A 24303-nucleotide genomic window follows, 5' to 3' on the forward strand; every position below is an offset into this window, starting at 1 on the left:
TTGACGCTGGTTCGCTTTGTAGGTTTCAAGTAATTTAACCGCTTTTACAGTCATCCAGAGAATAATGGTTGGTCGTGAATGGAAAATTTAAATTGATCCGCGAAACCGAATCATTCTTCATGCCAACGACTACAGATGGGCAATACGATTCATGGTAGATAAATCGTTTGATCGTCGGCTTGATTAGAAGGTGTCGATTGACCAGTTGAACAAGAGTTACCGATTGCGATTCCGCTTTTTTTTTTACTAAACTTCGTGCGATTGCCCATATCTTTACGTAATCTTCATTAATATCAAACTTTTCCTTTAAATATCTATCCGTATCTGGGAGAGTGCTTAACAATATATCCTAAATGTCATTACAATTAGTGAAATCTTCATTAATGTAATTAATTTTTGATTTTAAAGTTTCTATGTTTCTCATTTCCTCAATAAGTTTCAATCGTATTTTTAAAAAACGCATTAATTAACCTTTGAAGATTCGCCGTTTGAGTTTCAAATTATTTAAGATCTGTTCGGTAGAGACTTCCATTGTATTAGAGATTAAAAAGGGATAAGAAACTAAAAAATAAATGGTCTTACTTAAAAAGTATGGTGTTACCAGGTTAAAGGAGTTCAGCGACGGCAGATTACGTCGCTGCGACTTCTGATGGCTTGTTGATTCTCTGATGTTTTGCTGTATAGTATATGCTGTCTCGTGGTTCATCTGCTTCGTTTCCTTACATGGTGATTTGGCTTTTTTTTTAGGCTGCTCGTAGGATAAGTATTGCTAAAATCCGGCTCGAAAGATCATAAATTATGTTACATATCATAAATTAAGGATACAATTACGAGAGCGCATTTAGTTGCATTTCTCGTATTGGGCCGTTGATGATGAACAGTGATGATCCATTCGTACGAAGGATCTGTTTTCTTTGTTTCTTTCTACTGAATAAATTCATTGTGATCTACTTGTAGATAATAATATATGGTCCTTATTAATCTCAAGGGCAGATAATAATATATGGCCCTTAAGAGAAAGTATTGTGAATAACTGAGACTGCGCACATGTATGTCAGCAATCACATATTTTTATATTTGCAATCGAACTTATTTACGTTAACATTCAAAATAAATATGTATTTATATCTACGTAATAACTTTTATACCACAATAAGTATATGTAGTTGTAAATCGTGTTTGAAGTTATTTAAAATTAATATAAATTGTTATCAGTCGTCTGTTAATTTATTATGATAGTTTATACACGCGAAAGAATATATTATAGCATTTTTAAATCATGTATATATTTATTATCTACAATTGTTATAATGAATTGTGATATTAATTAAATCGAACTAAAAAATTAATAGGTGCTAATAGGTTTAAGTTGATAAGTAAAATGTATGTGAATATTTCTTCCTTTTTCAAACGAGTCGTAGTTTGATTTCGACTTAAGAAAGAAGGTTATTGTGAAATTTTGAAAAAAGAATTTTTCTTTTTTTGGGTTTATTAAAGATATATATTTTAAAAAATATGTAGTTAAATTTTAAGTTAAAATTCTGAAAATTTACTTAGTAGAGTTAATGTGTATTAAAGTTTGATCGACATTCCATTCGTACTATGTCGAACGATACATGAAGTGGATGAAAACTGTTGAAAACCGCATGAATAAGGTCCATAAAAAAATCAAAAAAGACAAGGACAACACTGAAGATGATGATGAAGAATCATCATATGGCCCCAGGATTCGATAGTTTAATGTAAGTATCAAAATTTTAGGAAATATATAACTTTATATCATGAAAAACGCAATAAAAACTTTAAACGCGTTTTTTAACTTTAAACTCTTTTTTCTTTATTTGTAATTGCAGTGGCTAAGTTTGTACGTAATCAATTTCAAGAATTTTAATAATTACTATTTTTACAAACTGCTTGAATAAAAAGAGGGCCTTAGAAATAAAAAAAATTTCTAACTGTCGCCTTTTTGTAAATAATCAATAAAAAAAACTGCTATGCATAATAATAACTACATTCGTATAGATATCGATAAAATTTTGCTTTTTATTTTCAGATAATCATTCATCGAAATATCAATGTTACAATGAAGGGAAAATTTTGTTTAGTCCTTAAGTCAAGGCCCATATTTTTGTTAATTTTTTAGTAAAAATTTATATAAAACAAGTTTAATATACACTCAATAAAATAACAATAATCCGATTCCTTTATTAATTAGTTATCCCAATGAAAACAAATTTTTAAAAATCGATTATTTTTGCAGACGTCACAGTGGCCTTCCCCTTAAATTTAAGTCATTATTTGTTTCAATAAATACCTAGGTGAGTCATATAGATAGAAATACGATCATCACGCCATTTGAAACAAACAGCGCGATGACAGCGCCATCGTCCCTAACAATTCTTTTAATAAGTCAACGATTGACATTTTTCATAGTGCTTATAGTTAATGTCTTACGTTGCTGTTGTATTATAAAGCTGAAAGAGATTTTTTTAAGTTAAACTCTAACATGAAATATTTATATTTTATTACACACATATATATACCGTTGTAATAAAATATAAAAATCCTATAAAAATAAGTATTATAAAAATACATATAAAGTTTTTTTAAAATAAAAAGCAGAAACTATGTCAGAGGATTCAAACTTATATAGGTTAGAAGGATCTGACAATAAACCTGGTGGCTTAATTATTCGTAAGAAAGCTTCCGATCACACATTTAAAAAGCCTCAATCATCTGTTTTGGGTTTGGACAAACTCGCAGAAAGAAAGCGGCGAGAAAATTCGCAGGAACCTACAGAATCAAAATCTAGATTAGATACAAAAGAAAGAAAATATAGATCTTATGAAGAAGAAACACCTACTTATACAGGTGGAGTAAATTCTGAGGCACAAAAGAGATTGGAAACGAGACTCAAACATCAAAGATTAAATGCACAAGAAAAGCATTCAAGGTATCATGATCGTGATAGAGATAAGAAAAAGGACAGAGATAGAGACAAAGATAGAGAACGTAGTCGAAGTAGAGATAGTATAAGACAAACACCTCTTAAATTTAAAGATGAACCTCAAACACCCAAATTTAGGACCAAAGTAAGCTTTATCATCATTCATATTTATGGAATACAAATAATAGAATTTGAAATAGTAATTATCATTATTGATAGGATCCTACATCCAAAAGTAATTGGGATGACGACGAGGATGAAGAACCAAGGAAATCAAGTTGGGATCATCCTACGCCAAATCTTTATGCTTCTAAAGATGGTCGTGAAAGCGTCAGAAGTGAATTTACACCTTCATATAAATATAATTCTTGGAACAAGGATTATAGAGCTTCTGGTACTACACCAATGATAGATGGAGAAGAAAAAGAATTATGGGAGGAAGAACAGCAAAGGTAATTCTTATTTGATTATTTCATTTACCTTTTAATCCTTTTGATATGACTTATCTGACGATTGAGTTGTATCACTATACAGACATATTTACCACAAAATGCATATTAATGAAATTAAGACAAGAAATGGCAAAGATTTAACTCCTGGTGATATTATTTAACCATTTATGCTAGAAATTTTTTAGCAATTGTATGACAAACATATTCAATTAAATTTATAGTGAACTTGATAGCTGAAATTATTTATATAAAATGTTTAACAAGCTGTATTTCTGTCTTTATTATTATTACAAGATTAAAGAAGAGCTTTTAAAGAAATATCTTTTCTATTTGTAGACTTGATAGAGAATGGTACGCATTGGATGATGGAGAAAATTATGCTTTTGCTGATGTATCAGAAGAATATACTCAAAAAAAGGAAATGGAATTAGAAGCCAAAAGACAGAAACGAGTTTCAGCTCAGCAGAGGCAAATAAACAAAGATAATGAATTATGGGAAAGAAATAGAATGTTAACTTCAGGTGTTGTAAGTTCTTTAGATCATGATGATGATCCAGATGATGAAGCAGAAGGAAGAGTTCACCTTCTAGTTCATAATGTAGTACCTCCATTTTTAGATGGTAAGTTATTCTTGTTTTTAAAGATATTATTTTTATGTCAATTACTGATATTATATATAAACTACAATATAACGAAATAATAATAATAATTAATTAATTAGGGCGAATCGTATTCACTAAGCAGCCAGAGCCTGTTGTACCTGTGCGCGATCCTACTTCCGATATGGCACTTGTAGCAAGAAAAGGCTCTGCATTAGTACGAGCATACCGCGAACAAAAAGAACGTCGTAGAGCGCAGAAAAAACATTGGGAGTTGGCTGGAACACATATAGGTAACATTATGGGTGTACGTGACAGAAGAAAAGAGGATAAAGAACTTCCTGGTCAGGAAATGGATTTTAAAGCTGGTCAGAAATATGCAAGACATATAGGTGCTGGTGAAATTACTGGAGAAGCAAAACACCGATCTATACAACATCAAAGAAGAAGTCTTCCTGTATTCGCTGTAAGACAGGAACTCTTGAATGTTATCAGAGAAAATAGTGTAGTTGTAATAGTAGGAGAAACTGGAAGTGGTAAAACTACTCAATTAACACAATATCTTCATGAGGATGGCTATAGTTGCTATGGAATAATTGGTTGTACATGTCCCAGAAGAGTAGCTGCTATGTCAGTTGCCAAAAGGGTGTCTGATGAAATGGCTACAGCATTAGGAGAAAAAGTTGGTTATGCAATTCGTTTCGAGGATTGTACATCCAAAGATGTAAGTAATTCTATAGGATATTAGATACTTTTTTGAATATGAAAAAGATTTTGAAGATTTATTATTACCGTTTATTTTTACAGACTGTTATAAAATATATGACAGATGGTATTTTGTTGAGAGAAAGTTTGCGAGAAGGTGATTTAGATCGATATAGTGTAATAATTATGGATGAAGCTCATGAACGATCTCTTTCTACTGATGTTTTGTTTGGTTTACTTAGAGAGGTAATATTTACATACTTTAAAAAGTATTTTATCTTTATATAATATTTATTTATCACTACTTTATATGTAAAACAGGTTGTTGCAAGGAGGCACGATTTGAAACTAATTGTAACTTCAGCTACAATGGATTCAAGTAAATTTTCTGCGTTTTTTGGAAATGCAGCAACATTTCAGATTCCTGGTCGAACATTTCCTGTTGAGATTTTACATGCAAAAAATCCAGTTGAAGATTATGTAGACGCTGCTGTGAAACAAGTTTTGCAAATCCATTTACAACCAAGAAGTGGAGATATTTTGGTATTCATGCCTGGTCAAGAAGATATCGAAGTCACGTGTGAAGCATTGAAAGAAAGATTGGCTGAAATAGAATCAGCTCCTCCACTTTCAATTTTACCAATATATTCTCAATTACCGTCGGATTTACAAGCTAAAATTTTTCAACGTTCGGAAGGTGGATTACGTAAATGCGTTGTTGCAACAAATATAGCAGAAACATCTTTGACGGTAGATGGAATTGTATTTGTCGTTGACTCAGGATACTGTAAACTGAAAGTATATAATCCACGAATTGGTATGGATGCTCTTCAAGTATATCCTGTTTCAAGAGCTAATGCTGATCAGCGTGCTGGAAGAGCTGGTCGTACTGGACCTGGTTACTGTTACAGATTGTACACACGTAGACAATATTTAGATGAACTACTGGCCACAGGAGTGCCAGAAATTCAGCGTACAAATTTAGCCAATACTGTATTACTTCTGAAATCATTGGGAGTTCAAGATTTACTTGCTTTCCATTTTATGGATCCTCCGCCACAAGACAATATACTTAATTCTTTGTATCAGTTATGGATATTGGGTGCTCTTGATCATACAGGACGGTTAACACCTTTAGGACGTCAAATGGCAGAATTTCCCTTGGATCCTCCACAATGTCAAATGCTAATAGTTGCTTCTCAGCTTGGTTGTACCGCAGATATTTTAATTATAGGTATATTTTAAATTAAAATCTTATTAATATCCTCTCAATTTTTATGCGATACAAATTTAATAATTATTTATTTTTGTGATTATTACAGTTTCTATGTTATCAGTGCCTTCAATATTTTATCGTCCAAAAGGTCGAGAGGAAGATTCTGATTCAGCAAGAGAAAAATTTCAAATTCCAGAGTCAGATCACTTGACATACCTCAATGTATATAATCAGTGGAAAGCTAATGGATATTCTACTTCATGGTGTAATGATCATTTTATACATGCAAAAGCTATACGTAAAGTCAGAGAAGTGCGTCAACAACTGGAAGAAATTTTAAAACAGCAAAAAATGGAAGTTGTTAGTTGTGGCACTGATTGGGACATAGTACGTAAATGCATATGTTCCGCGTATTTCCATCAGGCAGCTCGATTAAAGGGTATCGGTGAATATGTTAATTGTCGTACTGGAATGCCCTGTCATCTTCATCCTACTTCAGCTTTATTTGGTATGGGTTTTACACCTGACTATGTCGTTTATCATGAACTAGTTATGACAGCAAAAGAATACATGCAATGTGTAACCGCGGTCGATGGACACTGGTTAGCTGAATTAGGTCCGATGTTCTTTAGTGTGAAAGAAACAGGACGAAGTGGTCGAGCAAAACGACGACAAGCAATGCAACATCTGCATGAAATGGAGGGTCAAATGAAAGAAGCAGAAGAGGAAATGAAAGCAAGAGCGCAAGAACAATTAGAACGTGAACAAGCTTCTGTTAAAAGGTAGATTTACTATTAAGTATATTTATCAATTTCTTTTTTGATCTTATTTTTCTTTTTTATTTATTTATTTACTTCTTTCTTTTTAAGGAAAGAAATTCTTACACCAGGTATCAGAGAACCAGGTACACCAGCACCATATCGTAAAACTCCAGGACGTTTAGGATTGTAAATAACTTGTAATGTGTGACATTTGTATAAGTATTGAAATATAAACATTCATTTGTTTTTAAATTGTATATGTTTGTACAAATAAAATATATCATACTAAGGAGATAGTATATAAGTACATAAAATATACAGGAAAAACAATATTTTAAGTAATTTTCCTTTAATTTAGATAAAAATGTTTACAAGGACATTTCACGATACATTTCTTATCACATATGCGAATATATTGATGTATATGTCTATTTAAAGAAATATATGGAACATATGCAAAATATGCAAAACTACATTTTCAAAATACATGAATATTATCAAAGTCTTCTACTAAAATAATATGCATTGATACATACAAAGTTCGCTTATTACATATGTAATATATAAATGTTCTTATAAACTTTCAGATATATATTATCTTATTATTTATAAATGTAATTAAATGCTAATGTTATAAATAAAATTTTATTTATAACATAATATATATTTATATATATTTATATATATATATATTTATATATATATATATATATATATATATATATATATATATATATGTGCATATACATACGTAAATATATATATAATATCAGCACGAAATTTACAAAAATGAAATTAATACTGTATCGACATAAATACATATATTTTTATGATATTACTTCCAAATTCCTTTTGTTCATAAAAGAAATATAAATAATTTTTTTTTTATATTGCATTTGCAAATATTTTGGAAACTTGAAAAATTGTATACCAATTATTAGAAATAAGAAACAGGAAACTTTAATAAAATATATAAACTATTGATTTCATTATTATATGATAGATACAATTTTTTATATTTTATAAGAAGTGATAAATGTATTAATACAATGTCAATTTTATTGAAATTAATATCAAGAGCGTTATAATCATGAATTAAACGCTTTCTTTCTATCTGGCCTTATGAGTGTATTCACTTTGGTTACAAAACTGTAGATTTAATAAAATTTACAATTTTAGCACTTGATGATTATTTTGCGATAGTAACTGGCATTTAAATGCTGGTTTCGTTATTTTTGAACAGAAGCCACAGTTGTTGGTTTCTCAATTTTTTTTTCTGTTCTTTTTTACAATTTTATTCGCGAAACAGAATAAGTAAGAAAAATACGAAATGATAAATGTTTATAATAAAAAATGGTAAATGTTTTTATTAACCATATGACATTTCATATGTCTTTTTTAAAGGTTAAATTAATAACCTTTTTAATGCATTAGGAAAATATAATTTTTTTATGCCTTTAAGAAGCATAGAATTTAAAAACATATGATTTTATCGCTATAATCTTATTTATTTACTTGTATATATATATTAAATCGAATGTATTTTAAAGGTTAATAATAATACAAACTCAATTTTTGAATTTACCTGCTTCCTCAAATTTTGATTTGGGAACTGTGTTGATAAAAAAGCCGATACGTCTAATCAAAAACGAACGCCTTGATAATGAAAATTACGTTAATCATTTAACATCTCAATATAAATGTAAAATTTTTTCAATTTTTAACGCTTATATAAATATCCTTTATAATACGTATAATAGAAAATAAAATATGAAATAAAAGAATTGCTTATTAATAATGTATTCAATACAATCAATTATATATTATTATATTCAACAATAACAATAAAATTCGTTATATTTAGTAATATTAAATTCTTCATGTATGTGCATGTATAATAATTAGCTTAAAATATTCAAACAAGATATTATATTTTAAAGTAAAAAATAATAAATTTAATAATAAATTTGATTAAAGTAGAATTAAACTTTACGAAAATTTCAATGTTTGAGAAGAAAAAAAAATTAAAACTACAAATAAAATTGTTTGTAGTTTTATTTGTTCATTAACATATAAAAATAATGTTCGAGATAAAGTATAACATGTTATGTTTGGACTTTTTTTTTTGACCAACTTATTAATTCTAAGAATATACTACGATACTATTAATGCTACGATACTAATGTACACCCAAGTACGATAGAGGAAACACCTGTCACAGCAACCAATGTTTATGTTTTAGCACAGTACTCTTTAAGATCCTTGGATAATCAGAAGTGTTACTATTTCTCGTAAACGTATAAATTATAATATATTGCGTGATATATTATATGCTTCAATATATATAATGTGATAATATATCGTTAAAAAAAGAGCGTTTTCATTGTTAATTGACAAGTTAATTATTTTATAAATCCAGTGAAAGTCAATTTAATATATTTTATTGAACACGATGTTAGAAACACGTTCTGCCGTATTTAAAATAATGAAAACTAACGCTCATGAGGAACGACAGGTATGCTTTATTATATTTATTTAATTTATATACTTACATAAAATTATATAATTATCGGCAGATTAAAAAATGGCCACCCCCATTTTCTTCAGAGATAACTCCTTATTGCGAAAGAGATTTTGATGATGTCGTTAAACGAACCTGTGCAGAAAAATCTCTTACCCTTCGAATATCGAAAGTGATCGTCATTGGAGACGTAGCAGTCGGAAAGACGTCATTAGTAAATCGGTATAATTTAAATGAAATTATTTAAATATTTTTATTAATTTAAATAATATAAAGATTCTGTCTTCGTCTTTAAGATTTTGTCATAAACTCTTTGATAATAATTATAAGGCGACTATCGGAGTAGATTTCGAAGTCGAAAGGTTCGATCTTCTTGGCGTACCATTTCACTTGCAGATGTAAGTTGATCTTCGAAGTACTTACAAACTTTCCCCGTGAAACAATTTTAAAATATTGTGCTGTAGAAACATAGTTATACTTTCAGATGGGATACGGCTGGACAAGAGCGTTTTAAATGTATCGCTGCTTCTTATTATAGAGCAGCTAATGGTAACATTCTTTTTATAAACAATAATTTTATTTAAGGGTTTCTAATTTATCATCGCGAAAATAATTTAATTCATTTACATTAATATAGCGATAATAATAGTCTTTGATGTGGGAAATTTAATGACTTTGGCACATTGTCAACAATGGTTAACGGAAGCATATAAAAGCAACACTAATCCTTGTCATGTTTTTCTAATTGGTACAAAAAGAGATTTACTGGTAAGAAAATAGTATAAATTTAATTTAAGAACGTATATATGTTAATTTATACTTGAAAAAAATCAAACTATATTTCGATTATCTTTTCAGTCGAATCAAGTGTACGAGATAATCGAAAATCGAGCAATAGATGTGGCAAAACGAATGAGAGCCGAATATTGGACAGTTTCAGCAAGAACAGGAGACGGTGTGGCAGAATTATTTGCAAGAGTCGCTGGTTTATGTTTTAATGCGATGGTTTTACGAGAATTGGAAATTAATAAAACAATACCAATGAATATTGGCTCGGATCTAATAAGTAGGTTATATTTTCACAGCCTTAACGGCCCATTTATCATTAATTTCAATTATTTGACTTAATACCATACTTCAATATTTTTCTTTCGTAGCATTGAAAAATAAATCTATGGAAAACAAAGAAAAAAAGAAAAACATTGTATCGAAATGTTTTGATTGTTCCATATAAATAAATATATCGATTTCAATGAATTACAAATGATTGACGAAATACATTATAAAATGTTACAAACTATTAAATATGTAAGTTGATTCGATTTAATAATAAAATTAAATGAAAGATATTTCTAAATGGAATTATTCGATAAATTTCAAATAAGGCGCGCGCGTTCATGCAGATCGTTACTTCCGGTAATTTCCAAGACGAACTGCCGAGTGTAAAAACCGAACTAAACCGAACTAGTATTGCTTCTTCTTCTCATCTTCACGAAGAAAAAGAGGAAGAAAGAACTAATGGGATCGTTTATCGTTTACGAAAAACTTCAAAACGCACAAGTGAAGCGAGCTTAAAATTTTGTGTTGTGTGTCGGCTTGTAAATTCAGTATCTCGAAAGTAAGAACCACACGCTCGGCAACCTTCGGCAACCTTCCGACCGTGACACTCGATTTGCCATTATTGTCGATCGTAATTCGTCGCAACTGAAATTCTTTTCTTTTGCCTCCTGTTACATATTCTCCTTCAGAAGCACACATATAGACAGGCAGACAATAATACCATACTAACTATTATCGGTCTAGTTTTCCAATCTTAAAAAGTAATAATTTCAATAGGTCAGTCAATTGAATCGTGATCAAATTTTTCATAGAGGATCCATCATTAAATCAACTTCAAACAAGAGTTATACAGCATCACGTTATTCGTACATTGTCCTTTCGTACGTGATTCGCAAACTCGTTAACCGTTCGAATTTTGAACTAACAGTGTTTCCTTGGTACAGTGTGGTTTCTAAAGAGAAAAAGGGGAAAAAAAAACAAAAAAAAAAAGGAAAAATCAGAGGAAAGAAGAGGAAAATCACATGGTGATCGAATATTTTGTGAAAATCAAGAAAGAGAAGCAATTTACTAAAAATCAACAACATCGATCGGGGAGATCGAATCATTTCTTTCGTAAGTAAATTCAACATGATGCATTCCAACAGGTGGTGATTGTCTGAACAAGATGATAGAGAGAGAGAGAAAAGGAGGGAGAAAGAGAGAGAGAAAGAAAGAGAGAACGCGAGTAAAGTAAAAAGAAATGGATGAAATGATAAAGATAAAATAATGGATAAAAATAAATAAAAGAAGTGAGGTAGACAAAAGAGGGGGAGAGAGAGAGAAAAAAAGTACATATTTTATTAGTAGTCAAAATTAATTTTTTCCATTCTTCGAATCAATTTTTATTCGTTGATTCGTCATTTGACTTTTTTTGAATATTATTCTGTATATCTTGCAAGTTTTTATTATCAGAAAGAAAAAAAGCCAATCAATACAATCTTCGTCCTTGAAAGCAAATTTTATTCACATACATATTAAAGTAACATTTATTTTAGTCTATTAATATTTATTTATCCGTCGGAGACTTGTTCCCGGCGAAAACTATTTGTCCCGAAGTTAACCAATAGTTGGGTCTTTTTTTTGAATTATGCATTTGAAATAGAAGATAAAATTCAGTAAAAGCAAAATTGAAAAATCACCTTAGTATATTTATGCTAATATAACGCTATTCTTTTGTACATTTCATTATATTTCCATTTATAAAAGAGTGATAAAAAGAATATATATATATATATATATCTTTTTTGTCACTACATATATATATATAAATAAAAGCATTGATTTTAGACAATTTATATACTTGTAAAAAATTTAACTTGTAAGAAATTATATTTAAAAAAAACGGAAGTAATTTGTGTATGATTTATTTTCACTGGTTATTTTAATGACATTTAAAAGCTTATAATAAAAAAAATCGTTAATCTGAATTTTAAGTAGTTGGTGATGATTCATTGATTGTTTCTTTTTTTTTAAAAAGATTATTCAAAAGGTCCACTATATACGGATTCGCGTCACACAATGCCGGCCATTTTCTCATTTCTTCATTGTCATTGCCATTAGCATTTGTCTGTCGAACTTTGACCCTTCCGCCTTCCTCCATTTTCCCATTCTGAAATTTTTTATCATCGCATGATTCAATACGACATAAGTATTATAAGCTAATTTGTTTTCATTACTTTGTAATTTTACTATTAAACTATATACTTTTGAATTTAATTATATAATTTGTTCAGCATCAAATAATATAATAATATGTTATCGCCCATAAAAATGACGAATATTTGATGTAAGAAAAAATATATTAAGATATTTTGAATATTAAATAATATAAATGCAAACAAAATTCGGTAAACTTCCTAAGCTTATAATTTGAAACAACTTAGGATAATCAATGAGTTTTTCTATCTGAACCATATTATCAAAATAAATATGGAAGAAGGTCACGAAGTAAGGTCAAATTTTGCTTACTTTACAATATTTTATCGACCGAAAATCGTTATTATTGTGTCCCGGAGGTCCTGACATGATGACTTCTTTTTTGCCACGTAACGTCTTCAATAATACAATTGAGATTTATGGCCAATTCTTATTCATATAGATTACGTAGATAATTTACATAGATAATTACGTAAGTTGCAAGGAGGAAATTCCTTATATTGCTCTATAAAATTATTTAATTGAGACACGTATATAAAAAGCATTTTTTTATGCATTAAAATGTTTTGATTTAAAATATAAAAAAAGAATATTGATTTCATTTACGTTTAATTCTTAACGGTTAATAATTTATATATATAAAAATTTTCTCTAAATCTATTATATGTATATATATATATATATATATATATATATATTCGATCACCAAGAGTTAATTTATTTGCAATTTATCCAAAAAGTTTTCATGTCATAGTCAGAAAAAGAAAAAAACATAGTAACTTACATAATTTGAGAAAATGATTGATGACTAAATGATTATCTCTCAATTTTTATATATACCAATTCGTGAAATGATGCATACTGACTATTGTATATCTTTTTTTCAACTCGATAGAATATTCTTCATGGTTTTGAGATCAATTTGTTCTTTCTTCTTTGATTAGATTGTTGTTGTATTTTTTTTTTTTTTTTACAAGAATTTAAATAATTTCCAATTAAGCTTTAAGAAGTTTCAGTACTATTTCGAAAGCCATTTTAGCAGCAAAACAAAAAAACATTTTTCCTTGGCTGCTCCTAATGACCTAGATATAGCAATGAACAAAAGAATGAAAACAACAAATTTATGATTTATCACTACTAAAAAATTTCTCTAGAAAACAATTGTAAATTAGACTTTGAATAGATAAGCATACCCATTAATAGAATTATATCAGTTAGTGAACTTTCTGAGAATGATCTACAATGTAATCAATGATGTAATTGCAAATGATGTTTTTATCGTATTTATAAATTTCATTAATAAATGAATCATTTCCTTTAAAATACTTTTCTTTATTATGTATATTATATATAACGAGTGTCTCATTTTAAATAATGTAGCTAAATGTCTCCAAATCCTATTGATCTTATAAAAAAATATTTCAAATAAAAGTTGCAAGATTTATATAAACCCTATGTGTGTATGTTAATCAAATCATTTACGAGAAATTCATTATAAATACTATAATTTTATCAAACGCAATGCATATCTATTTAAAATCTAATTTATAATTGCTTTCTAGAGAAATTTCTTAGCAATGGTAAATAAAAACTATTATACTTCATATTCTTTTGTTATATCATTCATTGTGATATGTATATATGTATATAGGTATATTTTCCATTCATAATAAGCAACTTTTCTATCTGTACTGTTATTAATATACAAGTTGATTCGCATAAAGTTTCCATTTTAAATGTACAGAATATAACATTCTGGTTAATATGACATTTTCGTCGAGATTTTATAATCATCGATAATTTTTTTTTTTTTTTTTTTAGGTTGACATTTTTGTTATCTTCATATTTTAGATAATAAAAAGACGAATTCTCAACTAAAATGAATTCCCTCTCTTTCACATGGACGAAATCAACGATATAAATTTGTTGATTTCCTGATCACTTTAAATAAAAAAGTATGGTTAGAAAAAAATGAAAGACTATAAAAAAAAATCTGTTTTAATATTAATTACTTAAAAAAATTTTTTATGGACAATTGAGTGGATAGAAAAACACACACATACATATATATATATATATATATATATATATATATATATATACATGCGTATTTAAGGTTCACAAAAAGATTTTTAGATATTTCAAATAGTTTCAAATATAAAAATATCTTTTAGGCGCTTCTTTCTATTTTAAGAACATATGGAAAGTTTATGCGGTCATATCGTAAAACAAATGGTAGACAATCACAAAGAATAAAAACAAAATGGATAAAATGCAGAATGATAAAAAATATTCCTAATTTAATGAATTGATTTGTAAATTTTTATCATTTGACGTACGAACATACATACAAACATATATATATACACACATACATTTGAATTTTTATCTCTCTTGTGTAAATTTTACATATGAATCTACATTCATTATTGTCTAATGAAACTTGATAATAATGCAGATTTTTATAATCTTTTTCAACATTGTTCTCATTCCATCGCTTTCATTATACCGAAAAAATATAAGATTTTCACTTTCGTCGTTAAATTAATATTTGATTTTTTTTTTTACCAGACGCGTTAATGATTCGATTGAAAAATCGAGTGATTTTTTTTATTTAAACGAATACGCATTAATGACACAAGTTATACTATTTTAAATATCGTATTTCTTAATAAGAATGACATTTTATTTGTTCGTTATCGATTTTGCTTAAAAAAAAGGGAAAAACAAAAGTAACGCAACATCTTATACGATTTTACCTTACGATTATTATCAATGATCGATAAATATTATTCAAAATAAAAAAGAAATATTGTACACAAGATATTAGGTATATTTAATGCGCATATTTTTATTGTTGCACATTTAAATAAATAATATTAATAATTTCTGTTAAAAATTTCGACATTACTTATAGACCAAATCGAATAACATACGATTTTTTAATAAAATAATTTGTATATATTATCTTAGCAATTATTTTTTACGGAAAAAAATTCCACATTATTGGCCAACCAATTCAATATCTCTTTCAAAAAAATTAATGATTAAAATTATAAAATACGAACTAATGAACTGAAATGTTTTTAGCTCATATTAATGTTGCTTTTATATTGCGCGTGATTATTACGGAGATAGGAAATTGAAAATCATTCTTCTACGAAAAACCAAAAAAGTTATCTACTTCTTCGTATGAAGATACGATACACCTACCATATGTGTAAATACTTCCAATAGAGAGATAATATAAAATAAATGGAAGGGGAATTTTCCTACCATTACGAAATCAAGTTGTGTATTTTATTAGGTACTGATTATTTATTTAAAAAAAAAAGTAAAGTTAAAAAAAGTCGTAAATTTAATACCAAAAGGTATATTTGTGTGTATAAACAAAATAAAAAAATATATATGTATATAATATATTTTATCATAAATATTATATATTTTATAAAAAATATATAAAAAGAATATATATGGTAAACCAACACTATTGTATATTACAAATAAATAAAAATTTTTGTCAATTATTAACTTAAATTATAGATCGATTTCAGCTTGATTCCAATTATTGATCTCGTATTCTTTTTTTTTTTTTTTTAATCGACACAGAGATAGCGTTTATTTACTATATTATAGATATAAAATCAATCGAAAATTATCTTCTTTTTTGTAAGAGAATATTGCAAAATATTTCACAATATTCTTATAATAAACTCACGTCTCGTATCATTGTTCTAATACATTTGTATTGCTGTCATATTACTTATAATCCGCTTTGATAATCTAAAGATCTTATAAAAAGAAACAAAAATGAAAAAAATAAAAAAGTGAAAAGATAATATATATACATATATATATATATATAAAAATAGTTCCCATTATTCAGATAATATCAATCTCAAGTCCTTAATAGAACATTCTAATCTTCGTGACATCTTAAAAAAAAAAAAAAAAAAAAAAAAAAAAAAAAAAAAAAAAAAAAAAAAGAAAAAAAGAAAGAAAAAAGAAAAAAGAAAAAAAAACACACACACACGTTTTATAATCTATCTCATTCAGTAAGTATAATTATACTACCTACTTATATGACACAGCAAAAAAAAAATATATACGTTCAACTATAGTAAAAGCATAACTTTCATGTTAAAAAAAACCTAGCATTATAAGATAAAACTTATGACGGTAGTGACTACATAGGAAATGACTTGTTTATTTGTAAAACTTTTGCTATTACGTACAATATCACATTGAGGCAGTTAAGAGAGGAAAAAAGAAAGAAAGGGAAGAGAGAGAGAGAAAGAGAAAGAGAGAATAATGAGGAAAGATTTGCATACGCGCATGCGTCAAAGCACGAATTGTCATGATTTGGACTAGCGGAAATCGTCGATTTTCCGTCAGTATTGCGCGATACGTTGCATCGTTTTCATCTTTATTTACATAACAATTTGCCTGTTAAAACCGTCAATAGAATAAACGTTGATTTTCTACGACGATAAATCGCTTATCAACGGTTTCCCATTTGGTTTCTTATCACGAAATGGATTTACCGGTAAGAAATGAATATATTTTAAATTAAAAGTAAATCATGCGCGCTTGTATGTATGTATGTATTAAGATAATTGCATCAGCCTTTATTTGAAAATTTTCATTCTTGATCACAAATATATGTCATGGCATCACATATTCAAACAAGTGTGATCACATTATCGAATTTATATATTTATAAATAATACGTCTTGTGGTATAAAAGTTTTTACCTACGAAATTTCAAACGATCTAACGATCGATTATTCATAAAAAACAAATGCATTTAATATTCAAGAGCTGTACTTTTTGCGTACGTTTTATTCTCTAAAATTTTTATATTTTACCTTTGATACATTGGATGATTACTCTTTTTTTTTTTTTTTTTAATAACTATAATTATGTCAATGAATATTTAATACTACGATGAGAATGAAGTTTATTTAAAGCTATTGAGGAAAAAAAAGAAAATGTAAATTGTATTAATAATAAAAATAACGCTGCCAGTAAATATAACAGAAGAACTTTCATAATTGTAATTTTTATTTATAAAAATGCTATCATTGATTTTTCGTTATCTTTTGATATCATTGTACACTTCAATCTTCATATACTTATTGATAAAGCTTAGAAAGAGCCTACAAAGTGTAAAGAATTTATTTGTTTAAATTGAAACAATTTATTGAATTTATAATAAACATTAAAATATTACCGATAATACTCTAAGAAGAAATGAAAAGCATTCTTGTTTTCGTTCGGATGTTTTTTTTATTTCTTTTTTATTATTTTGTTTTTTACGATTTGATAAAACTGGTATTAACTTGTTAAATATATCAAATCACTAAAATTAACAAATACGATGATACATACATTGAAAACGTTTACTCGTTCACGAATAAAAAGTTTTAATTTTTAAATTTATTATTGATATGGAATATTTGTTTTCGAAATCACAAAATTCAATATTATCAATGAATAGAACACAAATATTATAAAATTAATATAATATAATTATTCTAAACTTTGTCGTTTATTATTACATACAAAAAATAATGCTTAAAAATTCAACAAATTATTAAGATATATTTTGTTATATAATTATCATTTCTATTAGTCATCGTAATACGTGATATTATATATTACTTGAATACTAATTCCTAATAGTTATTCATTGCCAGATAAAGATTAAAATCGATTGGTTATGGTGTTTCTGATATTTCAATAACAAATGATTTTTTCACGATACATTATTACATACCACTCGTATAGTGTATAATCCATGTGATAAATAACGTAACGATCTTTATTGTTCTTCGTATAATGATCCACATTAAACGATTGTTTGTATAATATGTTGTACAATGAATTTAATAATGAACTTCTGATAACGTTACAGTTAATTGTTAAAAGAAATTACAGGTTATGTCAAAACGTGGAAGAATCGCGCACGAATTTAAAAAATGACAATATTGTAGAAAACGCAAGATGATATTGCTATTTTGTGAATAACAATCGAAAGTATTATATCATGCATAAGTAGATGTATCATTTCCTAGTCCTCTTTTTAAATAATAAATCCTTTAACTTGTTAGTACTTTATCGATCTTTTATATCTTACGTAATAAAATCTGATTGCAAATGTAATACCCGACGTTTCAATAGTAATTATATATTTTTTTTCTCCTTCGTTTTTCTAAGTATTCTTCATTTGACAATTAAACGAATCTCTTGAATCACAAAGTTCTAACCGAAATCGAAGAAAAAAAAGGTTGAGATAAATAATAACAGAAATAAATATAATTACTAGTTATCCTTAGTAGCTAACAATTGACACAATTAATAGTTTAAATTGTAATTTTCGTTATACGTGAAACTAAGTCCAACGTTAATACTTTCGTCTTATCAATCTAAAATCATATTTGAGATTTAATTTATAGTGGCGAAGTAATGAAATGTCGAAAATTCTTTTCGTTTATATATTTTTTGTTATTATAACCAAAAGTGAGAATGATGATATTTCTTTTCTTATAATCTACTCTACAGTTTAATGCTAATATAATAGATAATAATTAGTAGTCCATGCATGTTTTTATAATTTTAGTATTCCAAAAGCATTTTCTTGATGTAATACTTATCGACAACATGAGTAAAATAAATAATGTAACTCCTGTATTAATGTTATTAATGCAATCTAATATTATATTTTGATTATAGATTGCAGACGCATCACAACCAAAAGCAGTAAGGATGGCTGGTTCTCCAGTTATAGAAAATGAGAACAAAATGGAGACTGTTGACGAGTCTTCTTATAGTACTTTAGATTTTCTTCTACTTGGAACTCTACTTTTGGTAGCCATATGGTGGCTTATGCGCAGAAATAAGCAAGAAGATACTACATTTACTACTAAATCATATTCCATTCAGTAATTATTATATTTATCAAATTTTAATATCTCTGTAAAAGTTTTTCTTATAATGGAACTACTTTTTTTTTCCTTTTTTAAGACCAACATCATTTACATCATTAACACCATCAGAAAATTCTTTTATAAAAAAGTTAATATCTTCTGGTCGAAGTTTAGTTGTATTTTACGGTAGTCAAACTGGAACAGGTGAAGAATTTGCAGGCAGATTAGCCAAGGAAGGTATCCGATATAAATTGAAGGGTATGGTTGCAGATCCAGAGGAATGTGAGATGGTAAACTGAATTATATAATTCACAGAATTCAGAAATTAGACTACACATACTATGATGTTTATTATCTTTTAATTATCTTAATAGGAAGAATTAACGCATATGAAAAAAATTAAAAATAGCCTAGCAGTATTTTGTTTAGCCACGTATGGAGAAGGTGATCCTACAGATAATGCAATGGAATTTGTTGATTGGCTAAAGAATGGAGATCCAGATCTTACAGGCCTAAATTATTCAGTAAGTACTGTTATAAATGTAATATACTACTTGTTATAGATGTAATATACTTTAAGAAATTTTAATTTACATATAATATATAAAGACATTTATATATTATATAAATTATTTAACAAATTATAAATTATAAATTATTAATACAAAATTATAAATTATTTTAACAAAGGTATATATACTAAATAGAATTTAATAAAATTATAGATCATAGTATATATATTTATATTACTTAACAATGAGAAATTATTAAATTTTCTAACAATATATATCTTAATACGATCGCAGTGCCAACTAATATTTCTATCCGGAAATTACGTCATTTCTCCTAACTTTAACATTGCTGATATAACCTTTATATTTATACTAACCGGACCAATCATAGAGATATCCATTAGGTTAAAACGAATTAGAAGCACACATTGAACACAGCTCGTATACTTACATAATATCTTCAGTATTATTCAACATGTCCATTTAAGTTACATAAGCACTTAGTATAGTTATACATGCACACGTTTGATATATACATCTTTATGTTTATAAATGATCTATTAATTTTGCAAGTTCAAAAATAAATCGATTAAAATAATGCTGTAATAAAAAGAGAATTGTAATATCTCATACCTACATATTTAATAAATTTTTACACAACTACTATAAAATATCGAGAACATGAAGTTAAAATATTTTGGTCGGTTAATGAATACATTTGTTCATTGGTGCAGCGCCACGTTGTGTCATTCCTTAATATTATATCGTAAACCGGAAGTTAGGGTACTCACATTTATATTTAAATTATTTTAAAGTCAAGAGTATTAAATTCCTGTAATTAAGTTCCTAAATATTAAGTAAGTGTAAAATATTCTTTCATTTTATATAGGTATTCGGACTTGGAAATAAAACTTATGAACATTACAATGAGGTGGCTGTATATGTTGATTATAGATTGGAACAATTAGGTGCTACCCGTGTTTTTGATTTGGGATTAGGTGATGATGATGCCAAGTAAGAAAATAATTATTGATTCATTTATAACATAATTATGTTTATAAATATTATATTAATTAAAAAATTATATTAATTTTTATTACAGTATAGAAGATGATTTTATTACTTGGAAGGACAAATTTTGGCCAGCTGTCTGTGAATTCTTTGGTATTGAAGGTACAGGAGAAGATGTCAGTATTAGACAATATAAATTAACGGAACATGTTGATATTCTGCCTGAATGTATTTATACTGGAGAAATAGCACGTTTTCATTCTTTTAAAAATCAAAGACCGTAAGATCCTATTCATACAAAGATGATATTTTATAAATGATAGTTTTATATATATATATATATATATATATATATATATATATATAATATATAATATATATATATATATATATCAGTGATTTTTTTTTTTTTAATAATAGTATAATTTGCAATTTAATGAGTTTAATAAAATTTATAAGTATTTATGTTTGCTTTTGTACAGACCATATGATGCTAAAAATCCTTTCTTGGCACCAATCAAAGTCAACAAAGAATTACATGGTCCAACATCTGATAGATCTTGTATGCATATTGAGTTTGATATAGAAACATCTAAAATGCGTTATGAATCTGGCGATCATTTAGCTGTATATCCTGTTAACAGTGCAGAGTTGGTAAATAAAATTGGCGAAAAATGTGGTATTGATTTAGATACTGTATTCACTCTTACTAATACAGATGGTATGTTTTATATAGGAAATAATTATATCTAATGAATATAATATAGAATTTTATATTAATTTTATAAATTTGCAATTTCAGAGGAATCCACTAAAAAGCATCCATTTCCATGTCCTTGTACATATAGAACTGCTTTAACTCATTATTTGGATATAACTGGTAATCCAAGAACTCATATTTTAAAAGAGTTATCAGAATATGCTAGTGACCCAATTGATAAAGAGAAATTAAAATTGATGGCTTCTACTAGTGCTGAAGGTAAAGCTGCTTATCAGCAATGGATAGTACAAGAAAACAGAAATATTGTACACATCTTAGAAGACATCCCTAGTGTGAAACCAGCCTTGGATCATTTGTGTGAAATTTTACCACGATTACAATGCCGTTACTATTCTATTTCTTCATCGCCGAAGGTATGTTTAAGTATCTTTTTAATCTAAATGATAGTCATTTTTTCTTCTTATCTCTATATAATATGACTCTTTTACTATAAATATATGTTATATATTTAAATACTTTATTCCTTTTTTTTTTTTAGCTTCATCCAAATTCAATACATATTACTGCAGTTGTCGTGGAATATAAAACACTAACAGGTAGAATTAATAAAGGTGTAACAACCAGTTGGTTAAAAGAAAAACATCCTTCGAATCCACCTTGTCTTGTTCCTATATTTGTACGAAAATCACAATTTCGTTTACCAACACGATTGACTACCCCAATTATTATGATTGGACCTGGAACTGGTTTAGCACCATTTAGAGGTTTTATACAAGAACGAGACTTAGCTAAAAAGGAAGGTAAAGAAGTCGGTGATACGATTTTATATTTTGGATGCAGAAAGAAGAACGAAGATTATTTGTATAGAGAAGAATTAGAAGAATACGTGAACAGCGGCATGTTAAAATTGCATATTGCATTTAGCAGAGATCAGCCTCAGAAAGTATATGTAACACATTTACTTGAAAATAATAAAGAAGAAATATGGAGAGTCATTGGTGAACAAAATGGTCATATATACGTCTGTGGGTTAGTATAAATTAAAATTTGGTATATTTTTATCTATTTCTCCTCTAATTTTTTTTCTTAAATTATTAAATTTGCTTTATAAATATCTGCAAATTTATTTGTTTACAGTGATGCTAGAAATATGGCTCGTGATGTACATAATATATTACTAAAAGTTGTAATGGAAAAAGGAAATATGTCAGATAAAGAAGCAGCAGCATATATTAAGAAAATGGATTCGCAAAAACGTTATTCTAGTGATGTTTGGAGTTGAATGTTATTTAATAATTTGAATATCTTATAAATTTATATAAAATAAAATTGTCTGTGCAATATTTGATACAGACTAATATGTGAATGTCAAACATTGACTATATATATATATATATATATATATATATATATATATATATGTATGTATGAATATGTAAGATTTTATACATTATAAACTATTATAGAACGATAAAATGAGACTATTATTACATCTTATAAAATAGCTTTAATTTTATTATCTGTATGATAAGGATATGAAGTAAAATTAATTATTAATCAATTTATACAGTATACTATTATTCTATTAATTTACTTAATATACTGATATATATATTTAGTTGTTTTAATTTCACTGATTTATTGTTAATAGTGTTTTAAACAATTATTTTTATTTTTATATAAGTATACGGATAAAATATATATTTATGTAGTTTATTGATAACTAATATACTATTATTTTCGACCGTGCTAATTAAATTATTAAGAATGAAGATGAAGTAAAAAGAGAATATTTGCTGTTTAAATATACAACATCGAATTAATACATTATATTGATTTATTATATAAATGATTAAGATTTTTTTTATAAAATTAATGATGAATATAATACTTTTCAAAAAAATTTCTATCTGAAATCCATTAATCATGTTATATATTATATTTCATATAGATAATAACATAGTAAAATTATTTATAATTAAGTGATCACACAAAAAATTAAATCCTATATATATATATATATATATATATATATATATATATATATATATATTTATATATTTTAAAGGAAATCTATAAATTTATATATATATATATATATAGAAATAACTATTTCATTCAAATGTTAAAGCTATTTTGCAGCATTAATAAAAGTTATAAGAGTTGTTAATACTAATAAGACTGTTGTACTTTGTAAAGAGAATTATTACTATTTAAGCAAGTTTAAATTGATTGAACTATCTAGTTACTTACTTTTAGAAAACTTTTTTAGTCAGTGTTATATGAAATAAGTTACAATGTTATAATACATATTTAATACATGATTAAAATGTGTTTAAAGAAGACTCCGTGTAATTTAATTTCTCTCAACAAATATTTTAAGAAATAAAATATATTTACAATAACTAATATAATATAAAGACATTTTTCATTATTATTGTATCAGTATATGGTAAGAATGGTAAGAAAAATATTTGACATATGATTATCGTGTTAAAATAACAAAAAAAGAAAGTGTTCTAGTTTTTTAATTATGAGTATTCATTGTTTTATATAATTGTTCATTTGAATTATTTTTTATAACAACACTTAATTATCCATTATCAATGATACAAAGTCATCCTTTGAGCAGGGTGCATCTTTATCTAAGTCATCAACAGAAGAAAATTTTTTA

The 24303-nt window shown here is 26.8% G+C and overlaps 3 protein-coding genes and 1 long non-coding RNA gene across 7 annotated transcripts; 3 read left to right on the forward strand and 1 right to left on the reverse strand.

Moving 5' to 3' along the window:
- The first annotated feature begins 2423 nt into the window (after positions 1-2423).
- LOC124430109 (pre-mRNA-splicing factor ATP-dependent RNA helicase PRP16) lies at positions 2424-6972 on the forward strand. Of its 2 annotated transcripts, none has more exons than XM_046976226.1 (8): positions 2424-3092; positions 3167-3399; positions 3736-4019; positions 4121-4722; positions 4806-4949; positions 5025-5937; positions 6026-6701; positions 6789-6972. In XM_046976226.1, exons 1-8 carry the CDS (start codon positions 2628-2630, stop codon positions 6868-6870), a joined length of 3399 nt encoding a protein of 1132 aa, XP_046832182.1. In that variant the 5' UTR covers positions 2424-2627; the 3' UTR covers positions 6871-6972. The 2 variants fall into 2 exon arrangements, with proteins under 2 accessions (XP_046832182.1, XP_046832183.1); XM_046976227.1 differs by lacking the exon at positions 6789-6972 and having other exon boundaries at positions 6026-6427; positions 6552-6702.
- Positions 6973-8702: 1730 nt separating this feature from the next.
- Positions 8703-11315, forward strand: LOC124429975 (ras-related protein Rab-34-like). Of its 2 annotated transcripts, XM_046975925.1 has the most exons (8): positions 8703-9195; positions 9257-9423; positions 9498-9599; positions 9686-9750; positions 9839-9969; positions 10060-10267; positions 10359-10509; positions 11205-11315. In XM_046975925.1, exons 1-7 carry the CDS (start codon positions 9133-9135, stop codon positions 10433-10435), a joined length of 813 nt encoding a protein of 270 aa, XP_046831881.1. In that variant the 5' UTR covers positions 8703-9132; the 3' UTR covers positions 10436-10509; positions 11205-11315. The 2 variants fall into 2 exon arrangements, with proteins under 2 accessions (XP_046831881.1, XP_046831878.1); XM_046975922.1 differs by having other exon boundaries at positions 8703-9423.
- Positions 10666-23194, forward strand: LOC124429974 (NADPH--cytochrome P450 reductase). Of its 2 annotated transcripts, none has more exons than XM_046975921.1 (10): positions 10666-11373; positions 19192-19400; positions 19483-19675; positions 19760-19909; positions 20787-20911; positions 21000-21188; positions 21391-21629; positions 21711-22042; positions 22168-22658; positions 22767-23194. In XM_046975921.1, exons 2-10 carry the CDS (start codon positions 19225-19227, stop codon positions 22909-22911), a joined length of 2040 nt encoding a protein of 679 aa, XP_046831877.1. In that variant the 5' UTR covers positions 10666-11373; positions 19192-19224; the 3' UTR covers positions 22912-23194. The 2 variants fall into 2 exon arrangements, with proteins under 2 accessions (XP_046831877.1, XP_046831876.1); XM_046975920.1 differs by lacking the exon at positions 10666-11373 and adding an exon at positions 16838-17002.
- Positions 12149-20779, reverse strand: LOC124429976. The gene is made up of 2 exons (XR_006943617.1): positions 20531-20779; positions 12149-12409 (listed from the first exon to the last, which is right to left on the reverse strand). It is a non-coding gene; the product is annotated as an uncharacterized LOC124429976 (long non-coding RNA).
- Positions 23195-24303: the final 1109 nt, after the last annotated feature.

This window comes from Vespa crabro, chromosome 17 (genome assembly GCF_910589235.1).
Source record: "Vespa crabro chromosome 17, iyVesCrab1.2, whole genome shotgun sequence".
Lineage (NCBI taxonomy): Eukaryota > Metazoa > Arthropoda > Insecta > Hymenoptera > Vespidae > Vespa > Vespa crabro.

Coding starts and splice junctions, on each gene's coding strand:
- LOC124429975 (XM_046975922.1), top strand. CDS start 9,182: ATGAGGAACGACAGGTATGCTTTATTATATTTATTTAATTTATATACT. Junction 9,751..9,838: donor TTATTATAGAGCAGCTAATG/GTAACATTCTTT, acceptor ACATTAATATAG/CGATAATAATAGTCTTTGAT. Junction 10,268..10,358: donor TATTGGCTCGGATCTAATAA/GTAGGTTATATT, acceptor TTTCTTTCGTAG/CATTGAAAAATAAATCTATG.
- LOC124430109 (XM_046976226.1), top strand. CDS start 2,628: ATGTCAGAGGATTCAAACTTATATAGGTTAGAAGGATCTGACAATAAA. Junction 4,020..4,120: donor AGTACCTCCATTTTTAGATG/GTAAGTTATTCT, acceptor TTAATTAATTAG/GGCGAATCGTATTCACTAAG. Junction 4,950..5,024: donor TGTTTGGTTTACTTAGAGAG/GTAATATTTACA, acceptor TATGTAAAACAG/GTTGTTGCAAGGAGGCACGA.
- LOC124429974 (XM_046975920.1), top strand. Junction 19,401..19,482: donor ACTAAATCATATTCCATTCA/GTAATTATTATA, acceptor TCCTTTTTTAAG/ACCAACATCATTTACATCAT. Junction 21,189..21,390: donor TCTTTTAAAAATCAAAGACC/GTAAGATCCTAT, acceptor GCTTTTGTACAG/ACCATATGATGCTAAAAATC.